General features: G+C 41.2%; 1 protein-coding gene across 1 annotated transcript in view; it reads left to right on the top strand.

Annotated features, from left to right (window-relative positions):
• The window catches only part of GLI3 (GLI family zinc finger 3), a 243747-nt gene that overhangs the window by 61385 nt on the left and 156770 nt on the right, over window positions 1-25592 (top strand). The window contains exon 3 of the mRNA XM_073332835.1: window positions 22256-22498. Coding sequence (XP_073188936.1) covers window positions 22256-22498 — 243 coding nt within the window. The remainder of the gene's footprint in view (window positions 1-22255; window positions 22499-25592) is intronic.

Raw genomic sequence — 25592 nt, forward strand, 5'->3', positions numbered from 1 at the left:
TACTGACAGTCGATCTACATATCTGTCATCTAACCATTTAAAATCCAGTTCCCATTCCTTTAAAACTTTCGACTCCCTCTCAATAATGAGATAACTGCTTGACATAGAAATTTTATTGGTAAAAAGTGTGATTTGTTCCCAACTTCCTGAGGGCCCACTCTTGCAGTTGTTACTTGTATGTGACTTTAAGTTAATGGTGATTTTGTCTTAAGGACTGTAGGATGAGGCTCTTTGCCAGTAAACTTAGCTAAGTGGTGTAACAAAGGTCTGATAATTAATTGATAACTGCCCACCCTGTTCAAAAATTCTGTGAATTTTTTTATATTTCTTTTTCCTAGAGGAAATTTGTATTTTTTTTAAATTGGAGCCATATTTAACTTGTTTTCAATTTGTGACTGACTGTATGGCCATCCTTGTAAAACACCTGACCCAGTTAAAACCTCTAACATCTTTAAAAATCTTCCAAGTCCTCCATTCTGTAAATGTGATGGTACCTGGCAGCTCACATTTTAGTTCAGGTATATGATGTGTTGTCATTTAATCAATTTATTATTCAGCCTTTAGACACTACGGTGAGAGATGCTACAGAAAAACATTAGCTGGACCCGTTAGCTATTGTTTAGTATACTCCTGTATCTCCAACCAGTAAGGCCTTTTATCGCTCAAGTATTGGAATGGTATGCAGCAGGGAGCAGAGATCTGCACTAGAGATTTGCGCCAGTTCTAGCCAGCTACCTGTGTAAACCCCGCACCCTAGTGGAAACAAGCAAAGCAGCCTAGAACAAGAATAGGCTCCTCCAGTGCAAATTTCAGCTTGGCCTCTTTTACACTAGGGGTTTGTAATGGTGGTTGGAATTGAAGCATTTCCACAATGTGGACAAGGTCTAGTCTTCCGTACTGAGTGGAAAGTATGATACCTCTAGCACAGCCTCTCCCTTACTCTCAAGGGCACTGAGTGAAAAGGGGGTGGGATGAGTGGAGAATGGGTATCTCTGTGGAGACATATTGCCTTGCGTGTGATCTTGATCTTGAATAAGGCACCAAGCTCTATGCTCTGTTGTTTAATTCTATCTAACATCAGCACCAATGTTGTGTTTTGCAATGGAAATCTTATTAATTCAGGATCAGGTTCCTTTGCATCCCCTATCTTGCTCTTCACTTTTTACCCTGTGTTTGTACACACAGCACTCTGTGCCTGAATTGTGCAGGATGAAGCCTACGGCTTTGCCTAGACTAAGATTTAAAGGTGTATTGTTCGCTAACGCATGAGCTAACATATTCTAAAAGTCCAGTGCAGACTTAGTAGACAGTGGACACTTCAACCTTGTGCTAACCTGGTGGATTAAAGTCTATGGGGGAGCCTCGGCTTTAATTCAGCCATTTTAGGGTGTCAAAGTCTACAGTAGACTTTTAGAAGGGGCTAGCTAACACATTCCAAGAATGCATCTTTAAATCCTAGTCTAGACAAATTCTGAATGAGAACCTTCATAGCCGAGTGGGTGATATAAGAAATGTCAGGGAGAGCAGCAGATTGGGAAGTCTGAGAATGTTGACACAAATCTCTAGTGGTCTTCAAGAAAAGAGCGTATATAATATTGATTCTACTGGATTAGGATTGTTCTCTGCAGACTGTGACTATAGTGGATGGTTTCTGATGGATTTATAAATTTTGTTGGGGTGAGAGTGTGGATGTTTGTGTCACCAGGAATCTGTAGATAAAAGATAGTACAATTAGTAGCATTTACCTGCATTATTTCTCCACATACTGCTATGTTCCCCTCCACCTTGCGTTTTAGGCTTCAACAAACTTAATCTCAAAGGAAATTGAGTCAAAAATGCTGAGTTTCAGCTGATTTTATGGCAAAATGGCGAGTTTCACCTTGTTTTGATACACAACCATAAATTATCTCAGGTTCACTTGTAAGTAGGCCCAGTTGGCTCATAAGTTTCACTAACCTCATCAAGGTTCTCCGTGATCATGGGCTAAGTTCTGAATGTGAAACGAAGCCTGAAAGTTTCATGGGTTTTCAGGTTTCATATTGAAAATTCACGCAATTCTAGTTTTTATTGACCCAATATTTCTGTAGTTCTGGTGTGTAATTCACTAATGTATCAATGGAGGTCTCTAAAGGGATGAGGCTGAGTAAAGCTCTAGCACAGTAGTAATAACAGTCATTTAATTTATAACTTATAAAGCACTCCCCGCATCTCTTGGCAGAGTATTTGGAGTGCTATACAGTAATTTCCAAATAAATTTAAAAAATTGCAATATAATAAAAAATATTGTCCCATATTTAGTGATAGGTAAAACAGAAAAGGGGATTCTCTCTGGAGAGAGGAATTGTTCTCGCTTTGGAGGTAACAGGCTTATAATTTATTTTTAAAAATACAAAGATTTTAGATATTTAGAAGCATGGAAAGAGGAGCTGAATTGGCTGTCCAAGGAGGAATGAATTTCTACGTAAAAGTCAATCTGCCACTTGAGAGTCAACCAGTTGTAGAAAATTATCAGGGTTATGCTGATGTTACGTTTTCACAAACTAGTGAGCAAATGCATCACCATGTTCAGTTCAGCTACTTCTAAAACTTGCATATACACCACTGATTGGTGCCAGTACGACTGCCAGTCCGAGTCTTTGGTTATTATCAAAAAGCAATGCATGTACTTTGACGTTAACACCCTTTAATGCCCACATTACAGTTTTGTCTCCATGATTTTTGAAGATAAAGCCCAAAAGAGAAATATCTAGTTCAGTACAGCAAGTGGCGCTAACCTTACTATGATAGAAAGGGTCTTTTAGTCTTAGCTATGGAGTCCAACAGGCAACTCCATTATCCGTTCTATTTCTAATAACATATGCACTCTATGGAGTGTTGAAAAACCTTTCTGTCATGGAAGTACAAAATTTTCTGTTAGGAGTTTCCTCCATTGCAGGTGATTTTTGAAAGATCACCCTTTGTACATCTGTGGTTAGTTACATTTGATGGGACTAATACTATCAAATTTCACTTTCTCTGAAGGTTTGCCTGTCTTATTTCAGTATATGATGCTATGTAGCTGTGATGGTGCACCTGCCCTGCACTGGACTCTAAAGCGTTAATAAGTCCTTGGGAGGCTGTGCAGGAGAGAGCCAATCAGAGAGTGGCTGTGAGGAGCAGCCAATCAGAGAGTGGCTGCGAGGAGCAGCCAATCAGAGCGTGGCTGGCCATTTAAGAAGGGCTGCAAAGCAGCGCAGCTTCAGTCACTCCCTGTAGCTTGAGGGGAGAGGAAGACTGGCTGCCTTGCAGGCTGAGGGCAGCAAGCACCCTGGACAGAGCAGTGCTGCAGGCAGAGATCTGGGAATTTAAAGGCAGCTCCTGGTGGACTGCAGGGATCTGCAGGTTGAGGCCCTCAGGCAAGGGCAAAGAGGGTGCTTGGGCCATAGGGAAGTGGCTCAGGGAACTCTACAGATGAGTCGGAGGGGACGGCGCAAGTGGTGGCCATCTACAGGGTCCCTGGGCTGGGACCTGGAGTAGTGGGTGGACCCGGGTTCTCCCCCGGCCCCAATCACCACTGGGAAAGTGGCAGAACTCTGGACAGCAGTTGTCACTGAGGGAAGTGGCTGGACAGATATTGCAGAGCCCCCAAAACTCATAGCATAGCATGGTTGGAGACCTGTGTCACTGAAGAGGACACTGAGGTCCTGGGAGTGACGTGGGTCCCAAAGCAGAAGTGACGGTGGCAAGGCACCACCAGAAGAGCTAATCTCCATGACAGCCAGCAGGAGGTGCTGGAGTGGTGAGTTGGACCCCATCACAGTGGCACAATTGACAAAATTGTCGAGAAGCACAATAAAAGCAACACAAGCTACATGCTTATGTTATGGTTTATCTTTTGCTATTCTTCACCACTTACAACACTTCTAGTAGAACTCGCCCAAACAATGAGATTAGGATAAAAGAATTCTTCTTATCTGAAAGGGCTGGCAGCTTGATGTGAAATATATCTGTATTATAGTACCAAAGGACTAAAGCTTTCCAGTGAAGAGAAAAAAGATGAATTTCCATTAGTGTCAGCCAGGTGTACCTTTTTTTTTAAATCACCTTCAACTTCTACCAATGGCTAGATTTTCAAAGCGGCTTCTATTCGCTTTCAGTATTTGTGCTTCCAAAAAAGAATGTATGTAGTCCGACTGCATCTAGCTATTTGATTTGATCCTGCAAACGTCATCTGCATGCACCATTTTTTGGTTTTATGAGAGAAAATAATTGTATTCCCCAAACTGTAGACACAAAATTTGAGTCAATTTTTGAACACTTAACCTCATATATTTAATAAACTGGGAGAGACATTGGTACTTTGAGCTTGCTACTACCATTGTTAATGTGATGATCAAAAATTATCATTATGAGAGGTTTTAAAAATAGACATGAGAAGAAAGTGCTGCTGTTAAGAAAACAACCTACAAACTGTTTTCAGGTTATTTATTTATTTTTCAGTTTTCCTGCAAGGCTATTAGGAAACTTCAGAGTCAGATTTTAAAGTAGTATCGGTATGAGGCGGAAAAGAGGAGACATGAGAGCGGAGGTCCAGATCCTCAAACTGTTTAGGCATGTAACTCCATTTAATTTGAATGGGAAACGCAGTGGATCTAATTCACCTCGATTTCAGGAAGGCATTTGATACTGTTCCACATGGGGAATTATTAGCTAAATTGGAAAAGATGGGGATCAATATGAAAATTGAAAGGTGGATAAGGAACTGGTTAAAGGGGAGACTACAGCAGGTCACACTGAAAGGTGAACTGTCAGGCTGGAAGGAGGTTACTGGTGGAGTTCCTCGGGGATCGGTTGTGGGACCAATCTTATTTAATCTTTTTATTACTGACCTTGGCACAAAAGGTGGGAATGTGCTAATAAAGTTTGCGGATGACACAAAGCTGGGAGGTATTGCCAATACAGAGAAGGACTGGGATATCGTACAGGAAGATCTGGATGACCTTGTAAACTGGAATAATAGTAATAGGATGAAATGTAATAGCAAAAAGTGCAAGGTCATGCATTTAGGGATTAATAACAAGAATTTTTGTTTATAAACTGGGGACGCATCACTTGGAAGGAACAGAGCAGGAGAAGGACCTCGGAGTATTGGTTGATCACAGGATGACTATGAGCCGCCAATGTGATATGTCCGTGAAAAAAGCTAATGCGGTCTTGGGATGCATCAGGTGAGGTATTTCCAGTAGAGATAAGAAGGTGTTAGTACCGTTATACAAGGCACTGGTGAGACCTCATCTGGAATATTGTGTGCAGTTCTAGTCTCCCATGTTTAAGAAGGATGAATTCAAACTGGAACAGGTACAGAGAAGGGCTACTAGGGTGATCCGAGGAATGGAAAACCTGTCCTATGAAAGGAGACTCAAAGAGCTTGGCTTGTTTAGCCTAAGAAGGCTGAGGGGAGATATGATTGCTCTCTATAAATATATCAGAGGGATAAATACCAGGAAGGGAGAGGAATTATTTAAGCTCAGTACCAATGTGGACACAAGAACAAATGGATATAAACTGGTCATCAGGAAGTTAAGACTTGAAATTAGACAAAGGTTTCTAACCATCAGAGGAGTGAAGTTCTGGAACAGCCTTCCAAGGGGAGCAGTGGGGGCCAAAGACTTATCTGGCTTCAAGACTAAGCTTGATAAATTTATGGAAGGGATGATATGATGGGATAGCCTAATTTTGGCAATTAATTTATCTTCGACTATTAGCGGTAGATTTGCCCAATGGCCTGTGATGGGATGTTAGATGGAGTGGGATCTGAGTTACTACAGAGAATTCTTTCCTGGGTGTCTGCCTGGTGAGTCTTGCTCACATACTCAGGGTTTAGCTGATCGCCATATCTGGGGTTGGGAAGGAATTTTCCTCTAGGGCAGATTGGCAGAGGCCCTGGAGGTTTTCTCCTTCCTCTGCAGCGTGGGGCATGGGTCACTTGCTGGAAGATTCTCTGCACCTAGAAGTCTTTAAACCATGATTTGAGGACTTCAATAGCTCAGACATAAGTTAAGAGTTTGTTACAGGAGTGGGTGGGTGAGATTCTGTGGCCTGCGTTGTGCAGGAGGTCAGACTAGATGAGCATAATGGTCCCTTCAGACTCATAGAAATCATAGACTTTAAGGTCAATGATTCTATGAATTAGGCACCTAAATGTCTTTGAGGATTTGGGCTTAATTTCGTGTGAGATTTCTCCATTACATAGTACATAGGCAAGATATTTATGACTGCTCACCACGTGGCTTTGTGCAGTGTAATTTGTTGAGGGCAAGAGCTGCATGAAGGTTAAGTTGATTATTTTCTTTTTCTTTCCTATTGAGGTTGATTTTTGTTACTTATGATTCAGTAATTAAATTCGTATATGATCCACTTCTTCTGTCTTTGACTGTCCTCAGCTGCCATTAAAGACAATGGGAGGTCAGGGTATTCATGATTGTAAAGAATTGAGACCTTGGTGTGCAGGGGTTAGGTGGTATGCAGGATGGCTTTGGAGTAGGCTTACGTGCTCACCCAAATATGGTTTGGTTGTAAATCTGGAGAGAGATTTTTGTTTTTAAAATTTGATGCACTTCTCTGTTCCTACATGTTTATTCCTCACAAAAATACCAAGTTCTTACTAATCTTGAGAGTTTTTTATCTTGAGAGTGCTTTACAATAGTAATTTACTCAATAACAGGTCAGTATACTACTAATTGTACAGTTGGGAAAACTGAGGCACTGAGAAATTTAAACTCTGTCTTCTGAGCCCCACAGATCAGACTGCGTGGAAATGAATTGCAGTGTGCACTGGTGTGCTGTGCTGTGCTGTGCTGTAACTTCCCTGTGTGGATGCTGTGGGTGCAAACTGAAAAGGTACCCAGGTTGCATTTCCTTTTTAAACAGGACTAAGTTAATACAAACGAGGTACCTTTTAGTTCATGCTACAGTGTCCACACATGGGAGTTTCAGCGCAGCACGCTAGTGCATGCTCAGTTCACACCTCAGCAGTCCAAACTGCATGTAAACAAGCTCTAACTCAGTGGCTTTCAGCCTTTCCATATTACTGTACCCTTTCAGGAGTCTAGTTTGTCTTGTGTACCCCCAAGTTCCACCTCACTTAAAAACTACTTGTTTACCAAATCAGACATAAAAATACACAAGTGTCAGAGCACACTATTACTGAAACATTGTTTACTTTCTCATTTTTACCATATAATTATAAAATTAATCGATTGGAATACAAATATGTTACTTACATTTCAGTGTATAGTATATAGAGCAGTATAAACAAGTCACTGTATGAAATTTTAGTTTGTACTGATTTCACTAGTGCTTTTTATGTAGCCTGTTGTAAAACTCGGCAAAGATCTAGATGAGTTGATGTACCCCCTGGAAGACCTCTGCGTACCCACAGGGGTATGTGTATCCCTGGTTGAGAACCACTGCTCTAAGTGACTTGCTGAAGGGAACAGAGGAATTTGGAGACGAGATTGGTGGTTAGTCTTTTTCTATGTAAAACTCCATTATGAGTCTACCAAAATAAGTTTTTCCTGTGTAAGAACTATAGGCTCAAACTCATTATGAGAGATTCCTGTGAAATGCTTGTACAGATTGTGTTTTAGTTCTAAAAATTTTCTCTTTCAGTAGGAGGCCCCTTTTTTTCATGAACTTTGTTTCTTTTTGCTTCAGTTCCTCTGAGTCAATGTGGCACTACTGCACTTCATTACTGCACATACCTTATAATTAATAGAAATTTAAAAAAATGCTTGTTAGTTTTAACATTGTCTGGATGGAAAAGTCTGTGACACATTTAGGAATGGTTACAATTCCTTGTAGTGCTTTTTAAGAAGCAAATCCTAGTTTTGTTTTAAAAAAACAGGCTACTTAAATTTATTATAATTTGATAACCCTCTTTTGTTTTTGAGAACTTTCTTGTTTGGTATGAAACCTCTTTTATTGGCTACAGCTTCACATTCTTTCTCAGTACGCGGGAGTGGATTATACTCCTGAGCAGCATTCAGTGAAATTTTTGTGTATGCTTGTTTCTAAATAATCCAAGTGAAGTTGCTTTCAAGTGTTTTCCCCCTCACCTTCCATAAAGCATACACTTATTTAACTATTCTTTTTTGTGAAGCTGATTTGTTTAGTTTTACACAAAATAATTAGGGTATTACTTGCAAATCAAAATGCCAAAAAAAAAAAGAAAAATGTGAAATGTTCTTTTGTTCAAGTGTACATTTCTGAAACCACTGAAACATGATTAATAACTTTAAAATTCTGATTTGAACCTACCACAGCAAATAAATTCAGCGTGAAAGCCGAAAGTTTAATAAAATGTTTCTGAAACTTCCTCTGTGAAGTTACAAGTTTCATTCCTGATTATCTGTCTGTTCATCCATCCTCAGACATACATCACATAATGATGATTTGAAATATATGATATCCCTAAAGATGGTTAGCAATTTGGGATTAATTTAATAGAATTAAAGTGTTAAAAAACAGGCCTAAGGCATTAACAAGATTCTGAAGTGTTGAAAAATATTATAGCGCATTAAGACTAGAGGGGTGAAAGTAGGGATGGGCAGAATTGTCTGAAAAAACTAATTCTCAAAGCACTTTTGCTCATCCCTACACTCCAACTAATAGTGAGCCTTCTTTTGAGCCCTGAAAATATTTGGTTAAGAACCATCTCTATCTCCATGCTATTTTATAGTCCTTCTACTGCACAGTGGTGGGGAGAAGAAAACCGTCCTACTCTCAACTCAGAAAATGTCAGAGTACCATGGATGTGTAGAGGGATGGGGTTGGGAAAAAGGAGGCAGGGCTTAAGGCTGAATGGCCCCCTCTCCCAAAATAAAACAGGAAGGGGTACTGAGCTAGCCCTTGAAGATCCGGAAGAACTAATGGACTTTTATCTGCCCCTCCAAGACCTTAGTGGTGAATACAGGCTGTTCAGGCTTCTCCTCTGGTGAAAGCATGAGCCCTTCCAACAGCATCAGGCAGAGGGGAGAGTATGAGGGTCACAGAGCTTGTTTATGAAGAGGGGTGATTAGGCAAGGGAGATGGCACATTTCTGGGGATTGGGAGCTCTGAAGCTCTACAAGCATAGGTTAACCATCTTAATTATTCAGTTTTTATCTGACCCAAACCTGCTCTGCAAAGCTTTGAAGGTTATTCCTTCTCTGGGTGAGGGGATTGGTGGGACTAGGATTTAAGCAGGCTAAAAATGAGAGCCAGGATAAGTATATACATTATAGCTGTATGTATAACTATCCTTTGAGGCCCCTAAACTTGTACCTTTGGGGAGTCTAACTACGATAGAAGAAACTTGTTCTTTGCATTCCTTCCAAAACCTCCATTTCTCTTTCATTTTTGCCCATCCCTATGCACCAGTCCCTTGGAACCACCTTGGAATACACTTAAATCTGATGATAGAGGGATTTAAGGGCAGATTGGAATTTAAGCCCATATATATGTGCAGCTGTAATATGGCCATATGCATCTCTGTACAATGGGTTAGTGCACCCCCCCTGCCCCAGCAGAGAAACCTGTAGGCGAGCGAGCAGAAGGGTATGTGTTGCGGGAGATGATTTTTCAGAGTTTTCAGGAAATTGCTGCTGCTTCTTCGAGTGCTTGCTCATGTCAATTCTTCTCTTAGGTGTGTGCGTGCCCACATACACAGTCATCAGAGACTTTTTGCCTTAGCGGTATCCGTAGCGTTGGCTGTGGCATCCTCTTGAAGGCTGCACTCATGCGCTGGTATATTAGGCGCTGCCAGCCCTACACTCTCTCAGTTCCTTCTTACCACCCCTGACAGTTGGTTTGAGCACCTCGTCTTGCATTGCAAGAGCGTTAGCGGTTCTTTACAACCCACTGTCCATCTTCTTTGTATATAATTGGTAGGTACTTAGTCAGCAAATTCAAGGAGGCCCTCCCGAAGGACTGAGCCCAGGAGTTTGCTGCTTTAGTGGAAGGAGGCACAGCGGTGGTGAGAGGGGCCCTCCAGATGGTCTGGGACGCTAGGGACTCAGCGACCAGGGTGGTCACCTCTGCGGTGGTTATGAGGCGCAGCTCCTGGTTACAGTCCTCCAGGGTATCCCAGGAGATGAAGGACCTCCCATTTGAGGGGGCAGGGCTCTTCTCCGAGCTCATGGATGCAAGGCTCCATGGCCTTAAAGACTCCTGTGCCACCCTCCACTCCTTGGGCCTTCATACCCCTCAGCAGGTCAGGAAGCCATTCCGTTCTCCGCTTCCTCTGCATCCCCAGTCTAGGTCCTGGGGAGCTCCCTGGCTGAGCACCTACAGGAAAAAGGATAGAGACAAGGTGTCTAAGTGGGGACACCTGTCATCTTAGCGTTCATCTGCTCAGCCTGGGCCTTTCAGGAACCAAGGAGGCCAGAAGCAGGAATTTTGATGGTGCACTCGAGGACGGCACCCCAGTTACATCCCGGGATCCACCCTCCTACTCTTTCCTCCACTGCCTGTGCCCCTTCTGGTCAGACTAGTCACAGCTGACCTCAGACCATTGGGTGATTGGACCTGGGGTGGGGAGCCCACTTGGGTGGTCTCAGCAGACAAAGTCATTGGTCGAGTCACGATTGCTCCCTACACATCAATGTCAGGGAGCTCAGGGCATTTTGTCTGGCCTGCCAAGCCTTCCTACCTCACATAAGAAGCAGGGTGGTTCAGGTCCTGATGGACAATATAGTAGCTATGGTCTGTATCAACAAGCGGAGCCAGATCGTCTGCCCTTTGCCAAGAAGCCCTTAGGCTCTGGGACCTCTGTGTACAACATGCTGCACACCTCCCCGGGGCCAGGGATGCAACATATCGTAGCCGCACACCTCCCCGGGGCCAGGAACGCTTCAGCAGATCTCCTCAGCTGGACCTTCTCGTCTCGCCATGAGTGGTCACTTCATCTGGAGGTGGCCTGCCTCATCTTCCAGGTGTGAGGGACTCCCTCGGTAACCGTTTTTTCAGGTGGGAGGGGTTTTTATTGGGATGTGTGTGTGTGAGAGAGAGAGAGAGAGACTGTTCACATCCCGGCAGAACAGGAAATGCCACGTTTTCTGCTCGATTTGGGGGATCGACAGAGGCTCCCTGTCAGATCCTATTCTGCTCCCATGGTCGGGGGCTCTGATGTATGCCTTCTCTCCGGTGCCATTAATTCACAGAGTCATCATGAAGATCAAGCAGGACAGGGCAAAGGTGATCCTCATCGCACCGGCTTGGCCGCGCCAGCACTGGTTTAGCATGCTGCTGGACCTCTCTGTGGTTGCTCCATTACAGCTGCTGCTCCGGCTGGAGCTGTTGTCCCAAACCCAAGGCAGGCTTCTGCCTCCAAACCTGGCAGTGCTGCACCTGACGGCTTGACTGCTGCATGGTTAAATGCGGAAGAACAGGAGTGCTCGACCGGCGTCCAACAGGTTCTGTTGGGCAGCAGAAAGCCTTCCACCAGAGCCACCTACCTGACCAAATGGAAGCGGTTCGCTTGTTGAACCTCAGATAAAGGCATTCAGTCCAAGTGGGCCTCACTGCAGTTAATCCTGGACTACTTTCTGCATCTCAGGCTTCAAGGCCTGTCCCTTTCATCTGTTAAGGTCCACTTGGCTGCTATCTTGGCCTTCCATCCGCCACTCGAGGGTAGGTTGGTTTTCGCCCAGGACATGACTTCCATGTTCCTCAGGGTCTTGAGTGCCTTTAGCAGCACGTCAGGGACTCTGTCCCTCTGTGGGACCTGAACCTTGTACTGTCACGGCTCCCGGGACCCCCTTTGAGCCTCTAGCTTCCTGCTCTCTCCTTCTCTTTCCTGGAAGGTCACATTCTTGGTTGCAATAACATCTGCCCTCAGGGTCTCTGAAATTAGGGCTCTTTCCTCGGAACCACCCTATACTGTCTTTTACAGAGACAAGGTCCAGCTGCGGCCACACTTGGCTTTCCTGCCTGAGAGGGTCTCACAGTTTCATACAGGCTAAGATATTTACTTACCTGTCTTTTTTCCAAAGCCGCATAAATTGGAGGAGCATCAGTTGCATTCCCTAGACGTCAGGAGGGTGCTAGCCTTTTACATTGAAAGGACCAAGCTATTTCGCAAGTCAACACAATTGTTTGTTATGGTGGCCGACAGGATGAAAGGTCGTCCAGTGTCTGCTCAAAGAATTTCTTCTTGGATCACTGCCTCCATTCGCTGCTGCTACGATCAGGCAAAGGTGCACCCTCCAGCGATCATAACCACCCATTTCACCAGGGCACAAGCCTCATCGGCAGCTTTCCTAGCCCAATTACCTATCTGGGACATCTGTAGTGCGGCCACCTGGTCATTTGTCCACACATTCACATCCCATTATGCACTTACCCTGCAGACCCAGGATGATGCTGGCTTCGGTAGAGCAGTGCTGCAAGCCGCAAGACTGTGAACTCCAAGCCCACTTCTGAGGATACTGTTTGTGAGTCACCTAGAATGGAATGGACATGAGCAAGCAGTTGAAGAAGAAAAAAACGGTTACCTACCTTTTAGTAACTGTTCTTCGAGATGTGTTCCTCATGTCCATTCCATTACCCACCTTCCTGCCCCTCTGTCAGAGTTGCTGGCAAGAAGGAACTGAGAGGGCGTAGGGCCGGTGGCGCCTAATATATCAACGAATGAGCGCGGCACTCAAGGGGGTGCCATAGCCGACCCTATGGATACTGCTAAAGCAAAAATCTCTGATGACTGTGCACGTGGGCGTGCACACCTAGAATGGAATGGACATGAGCCACACATCTCAAAGAACAACAGTTATGAAATGGTAGGTAACCGTTTTTTCAGGTGGGAGGGGTTTTTATTGGGATGTGTGTGTGTGTGAGAGAGAGAGAGAGACTTGAAGGGTATGGAGTGGGCAGGGTGGGCGGCCTCTGAACCCTTGCACTTGCTGTACCTGTTTGGTGGATAAACAGATGACTTCATGGTCCAGGACCATCAACTTAGCTTCTTCTAAATTCAAGGGGGAGAAAAATAAAGACACAGGACTGTTTGGTTGCCAGCTTCCACTTATTAATAACGGTCATTTTTAGAAGGGCCTAGTTTGCATAATGGCCAGCAATATTTTTAAGGCCAGGAATGTTTTATTTAAAAATCAACTGTTTTGGCTTACAGGGCTTTTAACTGCTCTCCCCCATCCCAAACCTGATATGTTTTAAAATTTGTTTTGTAGTATTATAGTTTTTTTAAATGGTCAATAGACATTTTATATGATATGTAGAAATACACATTTGTGTGTGTAAGTTTACATTTTATATATACCTCATGCAACCTCATTTGAAGCCATTACGTTTGGGTAGGGTGTAAGCCGGAGTATAGTTTGTGTCTATATAATATAATTAATTAATATACACAACCACACAAGCATATACAACATACAACTGTTAGCACATTTATGCTTATCTGTGGGTATCAGATGATTAAGAAATACATTTAAAAAAAACCCCTCTCCTGGGAAGTTATTGTAGCTTCTTTGATGTGACTAATTAGCTCACTCAAAGTAAGCAGTGACTAACAGTCTAATAACTGGCTAACAGAAGGAACTTCATAACATTTTCAAATTCTTAATCAGAGGAGCCTTTCAGTGCTTTGCAAGAAGTTGAGAATGATTCTCCTTCCTGAGAAGTAGTTGCCAGTGGTCAGATCATAAAGTATGTAGTCACTTTTCTCCAAGGTATATTTACGAATCTTGGCCTTTGAAGAGTTTAAATATTGGGGGAGAGCAGTAGGCCTGGAAATGTGTTTAAACTGCTAAGTTTGATCCTAGCTCTGTTCAACAGACTCAAAGCAAACATTTTAGTTTGCTGAGGCTGACTTACAGTAATTTGCTGTCTTTGCAGAGTTTCATAGGGAAGGAGATACTTCTTATAAATAGCGGTAAAAAAACCCAAGCTTTTATTTGTGACTATGTTAACCCTTCTCATTTCTTAAGTAGCGGTACTAAAAAAAATTTAAATGATTATAAAAATATAAATTAAAATTAAATCACACAAATTGAAAGGGAGAAATTGTACAACTCAGTGTCTGCAAATTTGGCAGTTAACTATGACTGTAGATGTCTACCCCTGCTGTATTTAGTTTTTTCTTCTTTTTTTGCTGGAGCTATGTAGTGATTCTGCAACTGCTATGAGATTCTTTCTCAGCAAGCTAAGCAGTCACTAGAATGTTTCCATATGTCAACAAGCATCTCAGAGATGGTTTGTAGTCTATATACCATTCTTACCCAGCCACCTGAACTTTTCTGATGCTGGGCGTGAGGCTAAATCCCTCTTGCCTTACTTGCATGAGTAGTTCCACAGAACCCCTGGGATTACTTGTGCAAGGAAAGCAAGCAGGGTTTGGGCCTTCTAGTAGAAGGTAAATTTAAAAGCTCATCACCTGCTGATACCTGGGCTTCTGTGTTTCTCTTGCAGCAGTCACAAACAAAGTGACGTCACAAACACCTAAAACGGAGTGCAGGGGCTCTACTCGCTGAATGGCATTAAGTGTCAGAGCAATAACCCACTGTCTGTAATGGGAGAAACACTTAGCTCTGAAGTCAGCAAGGAAGAAAAGTGATTTTCAGCTATTTGGATTTCAATTGTATTTATTTGCTCTTTTAAAGCCTGTGCAGATTTAGATCCCAATCCAGCTCTTTCAGAAGCAGGCTCCTGCTTCTTTGGAGCCCCTGAGTCTGCAAAGTGCTGAGGGCGCTCAACTCCCATTGACTTCAGTGGGCGCTGAGGATGCTCAGCATCTCTCAGGATCAGGCTCTTGCTGTGGCTGGGTAGATTACTCACTTGGGCAGCAGCAGTCAGATTGACTCGTAGGATTGTACAGGAATTCTGTACGCTGCAAGCAGCTTTGGTGACCTGGTCCAAAGCCTGTAGAAGTCAATGGAAAGGCTCAAGCCCCCAGTGTTTAACTTCAGTAATATGCAGGTGTAGTTTCTTTTTCTGCCCCATGAATTCTCTGCACTGGATTAGTGCAAGGCAGCCTGGCCCTGCTCTCTGCCCACACTTTTTCCCTTTTATGTGTGAGAACACAAGCAGCGGGGGAGCCTGTACTCAACAAGATGGTTTCCACAGCTGCGGACTGACTTGCGGTGCCTCTGTGCACCTGCCTGGGTGCAGACAGTCTCTTTGCATCCCTTTTCTGTGGCATACGGGGAATATACTGGTTATCATTTGAGAGCTTAAACTGGTCTTTTGTAGTTAATCAGGTTTATTTAAGCACTTTTCATTTTAGCAATATGAGCCCAGTGCTGCAGTCCTACAGAGAGAAACTCCCAGTTAAAGCCAATGGGGTTTTGCTTACAGCTGACTGAAAGCTGGGCTCTAAATTTCCTTCTACATTTAATTTTTCTCCTGGGTAAAAAAAATCTAGCTAGTCACTGACTTCAGCTAAAGAAAGTTCTTCTGTTGTTCAGACAATTTAGAAGAGTTCTAAACTTCCACATGCTATTCCCAGGGCACTCAATGATGTAGCTCAAGAAGAATTTGGGCCTGATCCTGCTGATGTTAATGTGACTTTGGACTCTACCTGGACCTGATTCTGCACCACCGACGTCAGTAGGGGCTTTGACATTGATTTCAAAGAGTGCAGGATCAAGCCCTATACTCCATAAAGTATAGGGGTTGCATTGTTACAGAGTGTTCTGGGCTTGTGCTCAGTTTTGAAACAAAAGATTGAATGCAAATTTGAGCTGTACTGTGTGCACTATTATAATATTAAAATTACCTTCATGGTCATTATAATAGTGATATACTATCTTGTAAAATTTTCATATCACAAAGAAAGGCCCAGTTCTGCAAACTCTTGCTACCTGGCATTATGCTTATGGGACTATTTACAGTAGTAAGCTCTACTACACCTGACAGTGTCGACAAGCTCAAGTCCATAGTTAGTACCTCTCACAGTAACTCTTCTCCAGTTAGTTCAATTTCTTTTATTTCTGCAGAAATTTTAAAAAAGACAACAGAAAGGAACAGGATGTTAAGAAAAGCAGGGGAAAACGGTGTATCCATATTCTAAAGGTCTCAATTAATGTTTGGAAAATGCCACACATAGTGAAAAAAATAACTAAATCGAAAATCCATTACAAACAGGAACATAAAACTGTCTATTTTAAGTTGTTAGTTTAGATAAGGTATACTATTTGTAAGGCACAAAATGTTTGTACAATGTATGTTCAAGCACTGCGAATAAAGTAAGCATAGTTCTTATTATCTATCAGTTTTTGTAGCCTGTGATATGGCTTGATTGTATTTTTTATAACTCATTAAGAATTTTGTAATACATATCTGTGTCATTCTCTCTAAATCACCTCATGTGTGCAATTGTTCAGAATGTAAAAAAATAACACTCTTGGGACCAAGGTGCTGGATTTAAACTTTCCTACATATAGGAAGAAAATTTTTAGTTAATACATGTACTGTGGAATTTATAAAATAAATCAGCCATAATTCTACAGGTGTATTTTTCCAGCAAAATATATTTACCTGTTTTGTTTTTTGCTTGCTTTTTGCTTGAGGGTGGTCAAAAAGTGGTGATCAATGTATGTATGCAAGAAACTTAGGACACTCATATCCTAATGAGGTTGGCAATGGCTCTATTACATCATTCTAAATAGCAAAATACTGGGTCTCAAAAACACAGACCTTTTTAAACACAAGGGAAATGGCTTCTTTATTAGATATATATTCCATTAAGAATCTGATTATTCAATCTTTTTTACACTCCCCCCCCCACCATTTTGGTTCACAGCAACCAAAAATGCTACTTTTCTGGGAAAAACTGATATTCTGACTACAGTTTTGTAATTTAATGATGGAGAGTTTCCTTAGTAAACCAAATTTAGAGTACTAGAATGCTTATCTTATATCCAGACCTTGAACATAAAAGGCATTTTATACCAGCAATTGTTCATTTAATGAGCAATTGCAGAGTGCAGGACGGTTAAGGGATTGAGCTATATGCACCATTATTGCAAGAAGTATTCCGAAATACCAGAAATAGGACGTAAGCTCTGATCAGGGAGACTGTGAGCACAATTACCTTCTTTTCAAATCCTTCTGTGACACTGCGGGAGGAAAAAGGACTTTGAAACTTGAAAGGAAAGAGCTTGCTTTCAACCTCAAAAGCTAGGAGGAAAGGGCTCTGAAATTTGCTCAGTATTCCCAATTCACCATTAGCCTGTTTCTTCCTTTAGCCTCAAGGCATTCTCCGCTTTTTGAAAAGATGTTAAGAAATTCAGTCACAATAGAGAGCCTAGTTTTGAACATGTTTCACTCGGTCCATTGAGGTCTGGTCTTCAGCCTTTGTGTAGGGTGAATTGAGCTGAGCAGCTAGCTGGTTGGGGAGAGGTGAATGAGCAGTCTCTGTGCAGTCACAAATTCTGGCAAAGAAAAGATTACCCTTTCCTTTATTTTACAATATGCATTCCTGTACAATCCTGCTAGTGGCAATATGCGGAGCAGAGCTTGTGCTTAAGTCAATACGGAACACTTGGTTTATAGCAACTCTTGTTAAGTTTGTCTTGTAATTGAAGCTGCTGTTGACCTTGCTTGGAGACCATTTGTAAAACCGTTTATTTAGCATAAACTGAAATAATAAACCCTCCTTCTCTTAGGCCGATTGTGATAGGGTGACATTAGTTTGATTTAATGATTAGCCGCCTGACCCCCTCAGCTAGAGAGAGCTGCTTGAATAGAGAGAGTTCACTAGGAAGCACACAGGAAGAATACTAATGAGCTTGTTAAATTTAGCATGGCACCAACCACTTTTAATTCCTCTAATGGGAGAAGCACTGCCTCTGAGAGGGAGGGAGGGAGATAGAAAGAGGGAGGGAGAGAGAGAGGAATGTCCACATACCCGTAGCTCGAGAATTTCGGTCAAGAGAAGAGCTTGGAGAGAGTAAGCCAGGGTCTTTTGGACTGAGTTGTAAGTATGTTGTCTGTTCTCTTACCCAGATGACGTCCTTCTTAATCAGTTGAAAGACAATAATGCTAGTTGCAAGTTGCATATAGAAATATGATTATGAAGGCTAACCTATGCAGCCTTTGCTACAATGATGACTTGTTGTTTAAATGTGGGTATCTCAGAATTTTGTTGAGGGGAGCTTCAGCATCTTAAGCAATGGTTTGAAACTGATTTTATCACTGACTTTAAAACGCTTGAACTAAAAAAGTTTCCACTTGTGTCTGCAGAATGTTAATGAAAACAAACAAACAAAAGTTTAATAGAGACAAGAAGTTCAGTGGACTGACATGTTCATGTTTGTTTCCCTTATTTTTTTTTTCATTTTTGTTAGGCACACAAAATAAGTAATTAAAAATGTATTTGCTTAGGCATGTAGATCGATTACAAGCTTTTTTGAAAAGATTTGTTAATGAAACAAAGTATTCTTTGATGCTATATTTAAAAAAATGATTATGGCTAAATACCAAGAACAAATATATTTCCCATTAGATGGGAGAATCTTGGATTAATTTGATAGCTCCAGACTGGGTACTTGTTACATGTGTTTGTGGCTGCCAGCTAGTTATCATTCAGTGGGGACACATGTGGAGAAGGAGAAGCTAATACAAATTTATCATTTGGGACTGATTCTTTTTTCTGTAACACCTCAGTAAGTCAAGAGAAACTGTGCTAAAAAGTGGGGGTACAAAACAGGTGTGAGAGGAGAATCGGGCCCTTTGACTTCAAATCATTCATCTCTCTGAAACTTTTTAGTAAATTGGATGTTTCTTTTGGACCTAAAGCAGGCCGTTTTTTAAACATAGGATAGCAGTAACCGTTGTCTTGTGTTTGGCTGTAAGAATCTATTGGCAGATGCTACTAGAGAAGTGAGTTGTTTGCTTACATTTTTGCTATAGATTCCCACTTGTTGCCATGGTGGACGGTATGTTTCTGTCAATAATTTGGCCTGGCGCAGCTTGTCTGCACTTACTCTTAAACTTTATTGAACAATTCAGCTGAAACAGAATGAGATTAGACAGCTTTCGCCTTTTGGCTCGCTGAAGTGGTTTTACTGCAGTTATAAGAGCAGGCAGAATTATTGCAAGAAAAGTTTCCCTTCAGTGTATAGAGAATTCTTTCAAATCACTTGGCTATTTGTATTCTGGAGTGCGTGTACTGTCAAGTTTTTCATCTGCTCCCATATCAAAAGCACCTCTGTGGTGCAGAGCATGAAGTAAACTCTTAACAAAATGTTTATCCATTGGATTTCCTTATTATTGCAAAAATGCCATGGTGTTTACTTAAAAAATATTTCTGGGTGACTATTTAGAGGGGAAGCAGTGTTCAAAAATGATTGACTGGCTAAACAGTAAGCATTATTTTTATGATGAGGAAAAATAATTTGTTGGTGTTGGAAAAAAAATATTTTCCAACACCAACAAATTATTTTTCCTCATCATAAAAATAATGCTTACTGTTTAGCCAGTCAATCATTTTGATATTTTCTCTTTTTTCTCCTTTTTCAGAGCTATTTATTAAAATGAAACACATTTTGCTTTAATTTTCAAAGTTACTAAAAGTAGGTTTGAATTCAGTCAGCAATTTTAAAAAAATCATCTCATTTCATACCAGTAATTGGTGCCTTGATTCTTGACACATGCAGGTCTTAAGAGGGACAGAATAAAACTGAATTATTCAAACAGACATGGACTTCTTGTTCTATTCTGGGATGGCAATTTAACAAATGTTAACTTTACACGAAGAGCAAAAGAAATGAAATCCTTATCTGATTTTCAAATTGATTATGTTGCTATACAAATCACTTCATCATAGTATAGTAGCATAGGTTAGCCCTGCTCTAGTTAAGGGTCTGTCAGCATTTCAAATAGAATGTAATCCCCTATTTTTAAGAGTTTGCATCTCATCTGCAAAAGTTCACTCTAAGGTGAAATTTAATATAAAAGGCTTGAGCCAGAGAGAAAATTGGTGGAAAAATTACTTGGACTTTTTAAAAAAGTTTTATACAAGCAGTTTTATAAAACCTAATATAAGTTGTAAACTAAAAACAGCTTCAGTGTAAAAATATGAAAACTTTAAACTCCATTAATCCAGAGGACAGAGTAGTGCTTATGCATATTAATACAAAGGAAAAAAAACAGGCAAAGATTGTTAGCTTTACAATATTTTTGTCCCTGTTTATATTAACTACTTCACCATGGGCCCAATTCCGCAAGTCCTCAGCGCACAGATGGGAGACCATGGAGGATCTGGGCCCAATGACTAGCTCCTCTTCGGAAGCTGGTTGATACGATAATTGCAAATGTAAAAATAATCCATACATTTACACAAACTACATTGATGTTTTTCTTTGCTACTTTTGGGGAAAAAATGCGCCCAAAACGCTACATTTAAAATAAAGTTGTAGACTGATAAAAGCGTTTAGATAGTGGCCAAAACTCAGCCTGATGCAATTAGATATTGCTGTATGCACAGGCCCCCTTTCTGAACTCACTTATAGCAGTGAAAATCAGGGGTAACTTGACTGAAGTCAGTGGAGTCACACTGATGCAGAATTTGTGGGAGATTAGAATTAGGTTTATGCCCTTTCTTATCCCTGTACCGAGTAGGCACAAGAGGGGGAGTTAAAGATGAAGTTTTAGCCAGAACTTTGAATGTTCTGGACTTTGACAGTTAAAGCTGGATTCTTCTTATCATTCTGAACCGTTCTTTTTTTGGTGCATCAATTATAAAATAGTGCTGCATAAGTTTTTTTTTCCTTCCTAAATTTGTTTTCGGTTAGTGTTCTTGTTATCTGTTTTTGCACCAGAATTTTTGATGAGCTCCTGAACAGTTTTCTGCAGTTGTTTGTGAACATATTTCTTAATATTTATGTAGGGCAATATTTATCATATTTATAAAGTGGGCCTTCTGGAAACAGGAATCTGGAGACCAAATGTTCTGACTTTGTAGATATAGGTCAGGACTCCAGCTAGTGATGATAGAATTGTTAACCAGCTCTCTTCCCGCCCTTATATAAGCAATGATATACTGTCAGAAGGGTACTTACGGTAGATGTGTGTGTAGATGATGGAACTTTGAAGTCTTATGTATCACGTGAAAGGTACCTGAAAGCATGTGGCTAACGGTTGAACACCTGCACTGCTTGCGTCTCTTTAAATGTGTGTGTGTGTGTATGTAATACATATAGGGTGGGGCTTTGTTTGGGAGCCATTGGTGGAGTAGCCAGGGATGGGTCCTTTGCACCCCCTTACATTAAGTTAAAGTCTGTCAGAGGGTGGCTTGGAGACAGACTGGCCAAAGGGCCACGGAATGAGTGATGTCATGGATCCCGTGGGCATAACAACACACCCAGGCAGTGCAGAGTAGGCTGAAACACCCATTTCAACCCATCCCCTGGAGAAGCGAGCGCAAGGCATGTGCTTCAGGCCTAGTCACTGGCCCCAAGTTGGGGATTGGCATTCACCTTCCTAATTCCTTTGCATGTCAGCCACAGAAAGTCAAGTTATTTGGGTTCCATGCAGGGCAGCTGAATTTCACCCATATTGGTCACATACAGATATGTGTAAACTGTAAATTTTATGTATTTGTGAGTGAAAGATGTTCAACTCAATGCTGTAAAGTGTTAACCTCAAAGTCTGTACATCTCGACACATGTGGGTAACACTATTATAGCAGGTGACTTCACTGCTCCTATCTTGTGCTTGCTTAGTAACTGGAACAGGATAAATGCATTATACTGTCATCTACCTTAATTTTAATGAATAGGGCCTTTTCTATTACTCCAGGCTCTTGTCTTTTAACATTGCATCTTTTTGAGGGTGGAGCGGCACAGTGGCAAATACAAAGCAGCAGTGGGTGGCTAGACTTGATTTAGTCTCAGCTAGCAGGGTTCATCTTCTACTGTTTGTGACAAATTGTTTTTTTCCTCCCAGTCAAGCGGCCAAAAATTCCAGCCTCCTTGTCCCAGAGGCAAGAAAACAGCAAGTTTGTGTCCTTTCGTGTAGGATTAATAGCCCCACTGGTAAATGCATCAGTGAATGGGTGATGATGATCTACTGCTCAACTGCCACTTGGTCTGAGTGGGCTAGTTTTTTCAGCTTGTATCCCAGAACATCTTTCATAACCACACATGCATGTACTGTCACAAACTTACATTGCTGCTTGGAAAGTGGTGAAAAGTGGGGGAAAAGTACTTTTATTTTATTTGCTATAAGTGGTCTAAAAGTGTCTCTCTCTCTCTTTCTCTCTCGTTGTCATTTTTTTCCCCAGAGGATGAAAGTCCTGGACAGACCTATCACAGAGAGAGAAGAAACGCAATCACAATGCAGCCACAAGGTGGGCAAGGCCTCAGTAAAATCAGTGAAGAGCCTTCAACATCTAGTGAGGAAAGGGCCTCATTAATAAAGAAGGAGATCCATGGATCTATATCGCACCTTTCTGAGCCTTCTGTACCTTATCGTGGGACGGTTTTTGCAATGGACCCCAGGAACGGTTACATGGATCCTCATTATCGTGAGTATTTAATGCAAGTTCATTTCAGAAAGCAAGATTGGAAGGATACTGAAGCTGTCATATTTAATTGCATTTTGCATTGGCACTTTTCATCTCTCTCAGGATGAGTCATTTTGCCTGTATATGTCTAAGATAATATAAGAATAGTTACTCTTTTCGTTTATGTAGGAAAATGTTGTGAATAGTTGCATTGTATCCCTAAATAAGCATAGGCCTCTGCAAAAGAGACTTCAGAAGGGCATGTATCATCTGTTGCTAATCTTCATGAACCATCAAACGTTATATTTGCTCCACCTACTTAGCAATACATGAAAAAAAAAGCCTAATTTTAAAAGAGCAGAGAGGAAAAGCAAATAGACTTTAAAACAATTATTTAAAAGCTATTTTAACTACAATTTAAAGAAAGGAGGGAACACATCTTTTGGAAAGAGATTTTTTTGTTTTGTTTTGTCATCTTCTGCCCAGCTACAGTCCCTCCTGCGTTAGTGAAAAAAGTGAATGGTTTCAACTTCTGAAGTTCTGCTCAGGCATTAATAAAAAGTACGAAAGTAACTGACACTTGAACACAGATGTGGAATGGATTTCTCCACAAGCAAAATATGAGGGAGTTAAGCAATTTTTTTCATCTGCTTCTAGTTTTAAAAAAAAGCATTTAGTTGTGTAATAATGAACATCTTGAGGTGTCAAGGCTAGTGCCTTTTGATTATAGATTTATCACCTTGTCAGGATACAGATTTGCCATTTAACCTTCCAGTCTCCAGTTCCAGATGATAGGCTAAAGACCCACAAAGAGGGGCCAGTCTGTGGGGTTTTTTTCCACATAATTCAGAAATTTTAGTGTTTTAAGGCAAAAGGTCATTAGCCAGACCACTGATTAGTGAGGACAGCTGATTAGTGCATGTTTTCTTGCTAAAGAAAGTGCCAGGGATAAAAGCTAATTCTATCCCTTCATTAGTTGGGCTAGCAGCAAAGGGGAATGTTCACTCATCAGGGTGCAGATCAAAGTGTGTCTCTCACAACCTTAAGTCTCACCAACTGCCTTTATTTTAACAGAGTTTGATTGTTAATAAAGATGGAGGCTAGATAAGAAAATGAACACTTATCTTTATAGTTGTTAAGTGAAAAGTTGATGGTGGGGGTTTTCAGCTCTCCTTTAACATGACATTTCAGTTGCTACATTGTCCGCCCCCCCCAATATTGTTCAAACCCTTTAAGGAAGTTAGTCACTCATCATTTGAGTGCGCAGAGTATACAGCGTACTGCTGACAGACTTGCCTGCAGGAGAACGCAGAACGTGCAGAAAGAACTACTACTGTCAAGCAGTAGCCTATAGAAATATTAGTTTGCATGTCGTTGGTGATTTGACTCGCACATTATAGCTTCTAACACATGTAAATGCAAAATATATGAATGGAGATACTTCTGGGAATGTATGGCAATTGTGTGAGTGCACTGTACTTCTGCAGAGCTGAGATGCAGAGAGTTCTGAGATGACTTCAGTGATGACAAATGCTACTTTGACCCCTGACTGGCTGCTGTGTCCCTTCCTAAACCAGTCACAGGTGCTAGTGATACTGTGTGGTGCATACTGGGTTCTCAGCCTACGGCTGAATTGTTGTGAATTGTTGTTGGTTTTTGTTTTTTTCTTGTTACATTAAACAATGGTGACTGGAAAGGTATCTAATGTGCCCACTCCTTGACCATTAGCACCTGGCTACCATTGTTGTGATGTGGCCTGCCCAGAAGCATTGTTTTGGGAGCAAGGTTCTTAGTAAGTTAATAGAAAACAAAAGATTGCATATAACTAGCATGCACAAAGGAGAGGTTGGGGGATAGTTAGTCCTGCAAAACCGCCTAAAGTATGAAAACATCAGCTGGACAGACCTACTTCACTGCTGCTAACGGGAATTTCTTTACAGTTTTTTCTTTTTGGTTTGTAAAATCCCTCAAGCAATTAATACCATATAAAATCCCATCACATTTCTGCTTACCTGTAATAGATTTGATACAGGAGGACAACTAAATGAATGAGCATCTGGCTAAATTTATAGCAAAGAAGACAGACAGACTTAATTTTTCATATTAGTTGCATCATTTATATATAAAAGACGTGCTTTTATCAAATCAGTGATTGTATTCAGCTTGACATTTTTAGTAGTCCTTATGAAGAACACTGAATAATGTAATCACATCCCAGTCCCACTGTAGCAACAGGTGAAGAAACAACCAGAAATGCCGTCCACTTTCTTCCGCAGTTTCTTGCCAGCTTTGCTTGGCAGATGGAGAGAATATTGCTTTAATCCAATGTAGCTGGGTATGTAAACATTCCCAGTAATTCCTTAGTTTTCCTGTGGTTGGAAAATACAGACTTTTCAAGATGGCTAATTTGTGCTTCTATATATACCCACTTTGCATTTAAAAGTGTGGGTAGGCTTCCTGTAACACAGGAAAAGGGAAAATAATTTTTTTGAAAGAGGACATCTGTATATTTTTATTGCAGCAAAAAAGAGCTTTTAAGTCAATTGTGTGTGGAATGCATGTCCGCTGCAGGTGCTGCAGTTATTAGAAAGGGCTCAAATACTTTACATTTCCACATGTAAATGTGCGTGTCTCTATATATGTGGGTTTGAGGGTGTTTTGTTTTTTGTTTTTTTATTTTTTTATGTTTTAATTAAAAAGAGTGATGGTAACTATTACTTCCAATATTTACAACATATGTGTGGAATAAATCCATCACTGAGGGGGTGATTGCTCTCTTACAGAGAGTAACGAGGAGATGAAGGTATGTTTTGAGTGGACTAGATTTTCAAAGAGCAGTGCTCAAACATATTCTGGGGCTGACAGTCCTTTTAATGTACCTCTCTAGAGAACCTCAACCATTTAACATTTGAGAATGAGGGAGTGGCCTCCTGTTTGGGCCAGCGCCATTTGTCTTAGATGTGATAAGAGAGGGAAAAGATATCCAAGGCATCACTTGACGATTTTTGTTTTTCATTTTTATCTTTACAGTGGAAGATTTCTTGGAACCACAGTTCTCACATCCATTTAATCTATTGCATAAACCTGCTTTTTCTTTTAAAAAGATTTTAGGGCA

The sequence above is a fragment of the Lepidochelys kempii genome, chromosome 2 (assembly GCF_965140265.1).
Source record: "Lepidochelys kempii isolate rLepKem1 chromosome 2, rLepKem1.hap2, whole genome shotgun sequence".
In the NCBI taxonomy this organism is placed as follows: Eukaryota; Metazoa; Chordata; order Testudines; family Cheloniidae; genus Lepidochelys; species Lepidochelys kempii.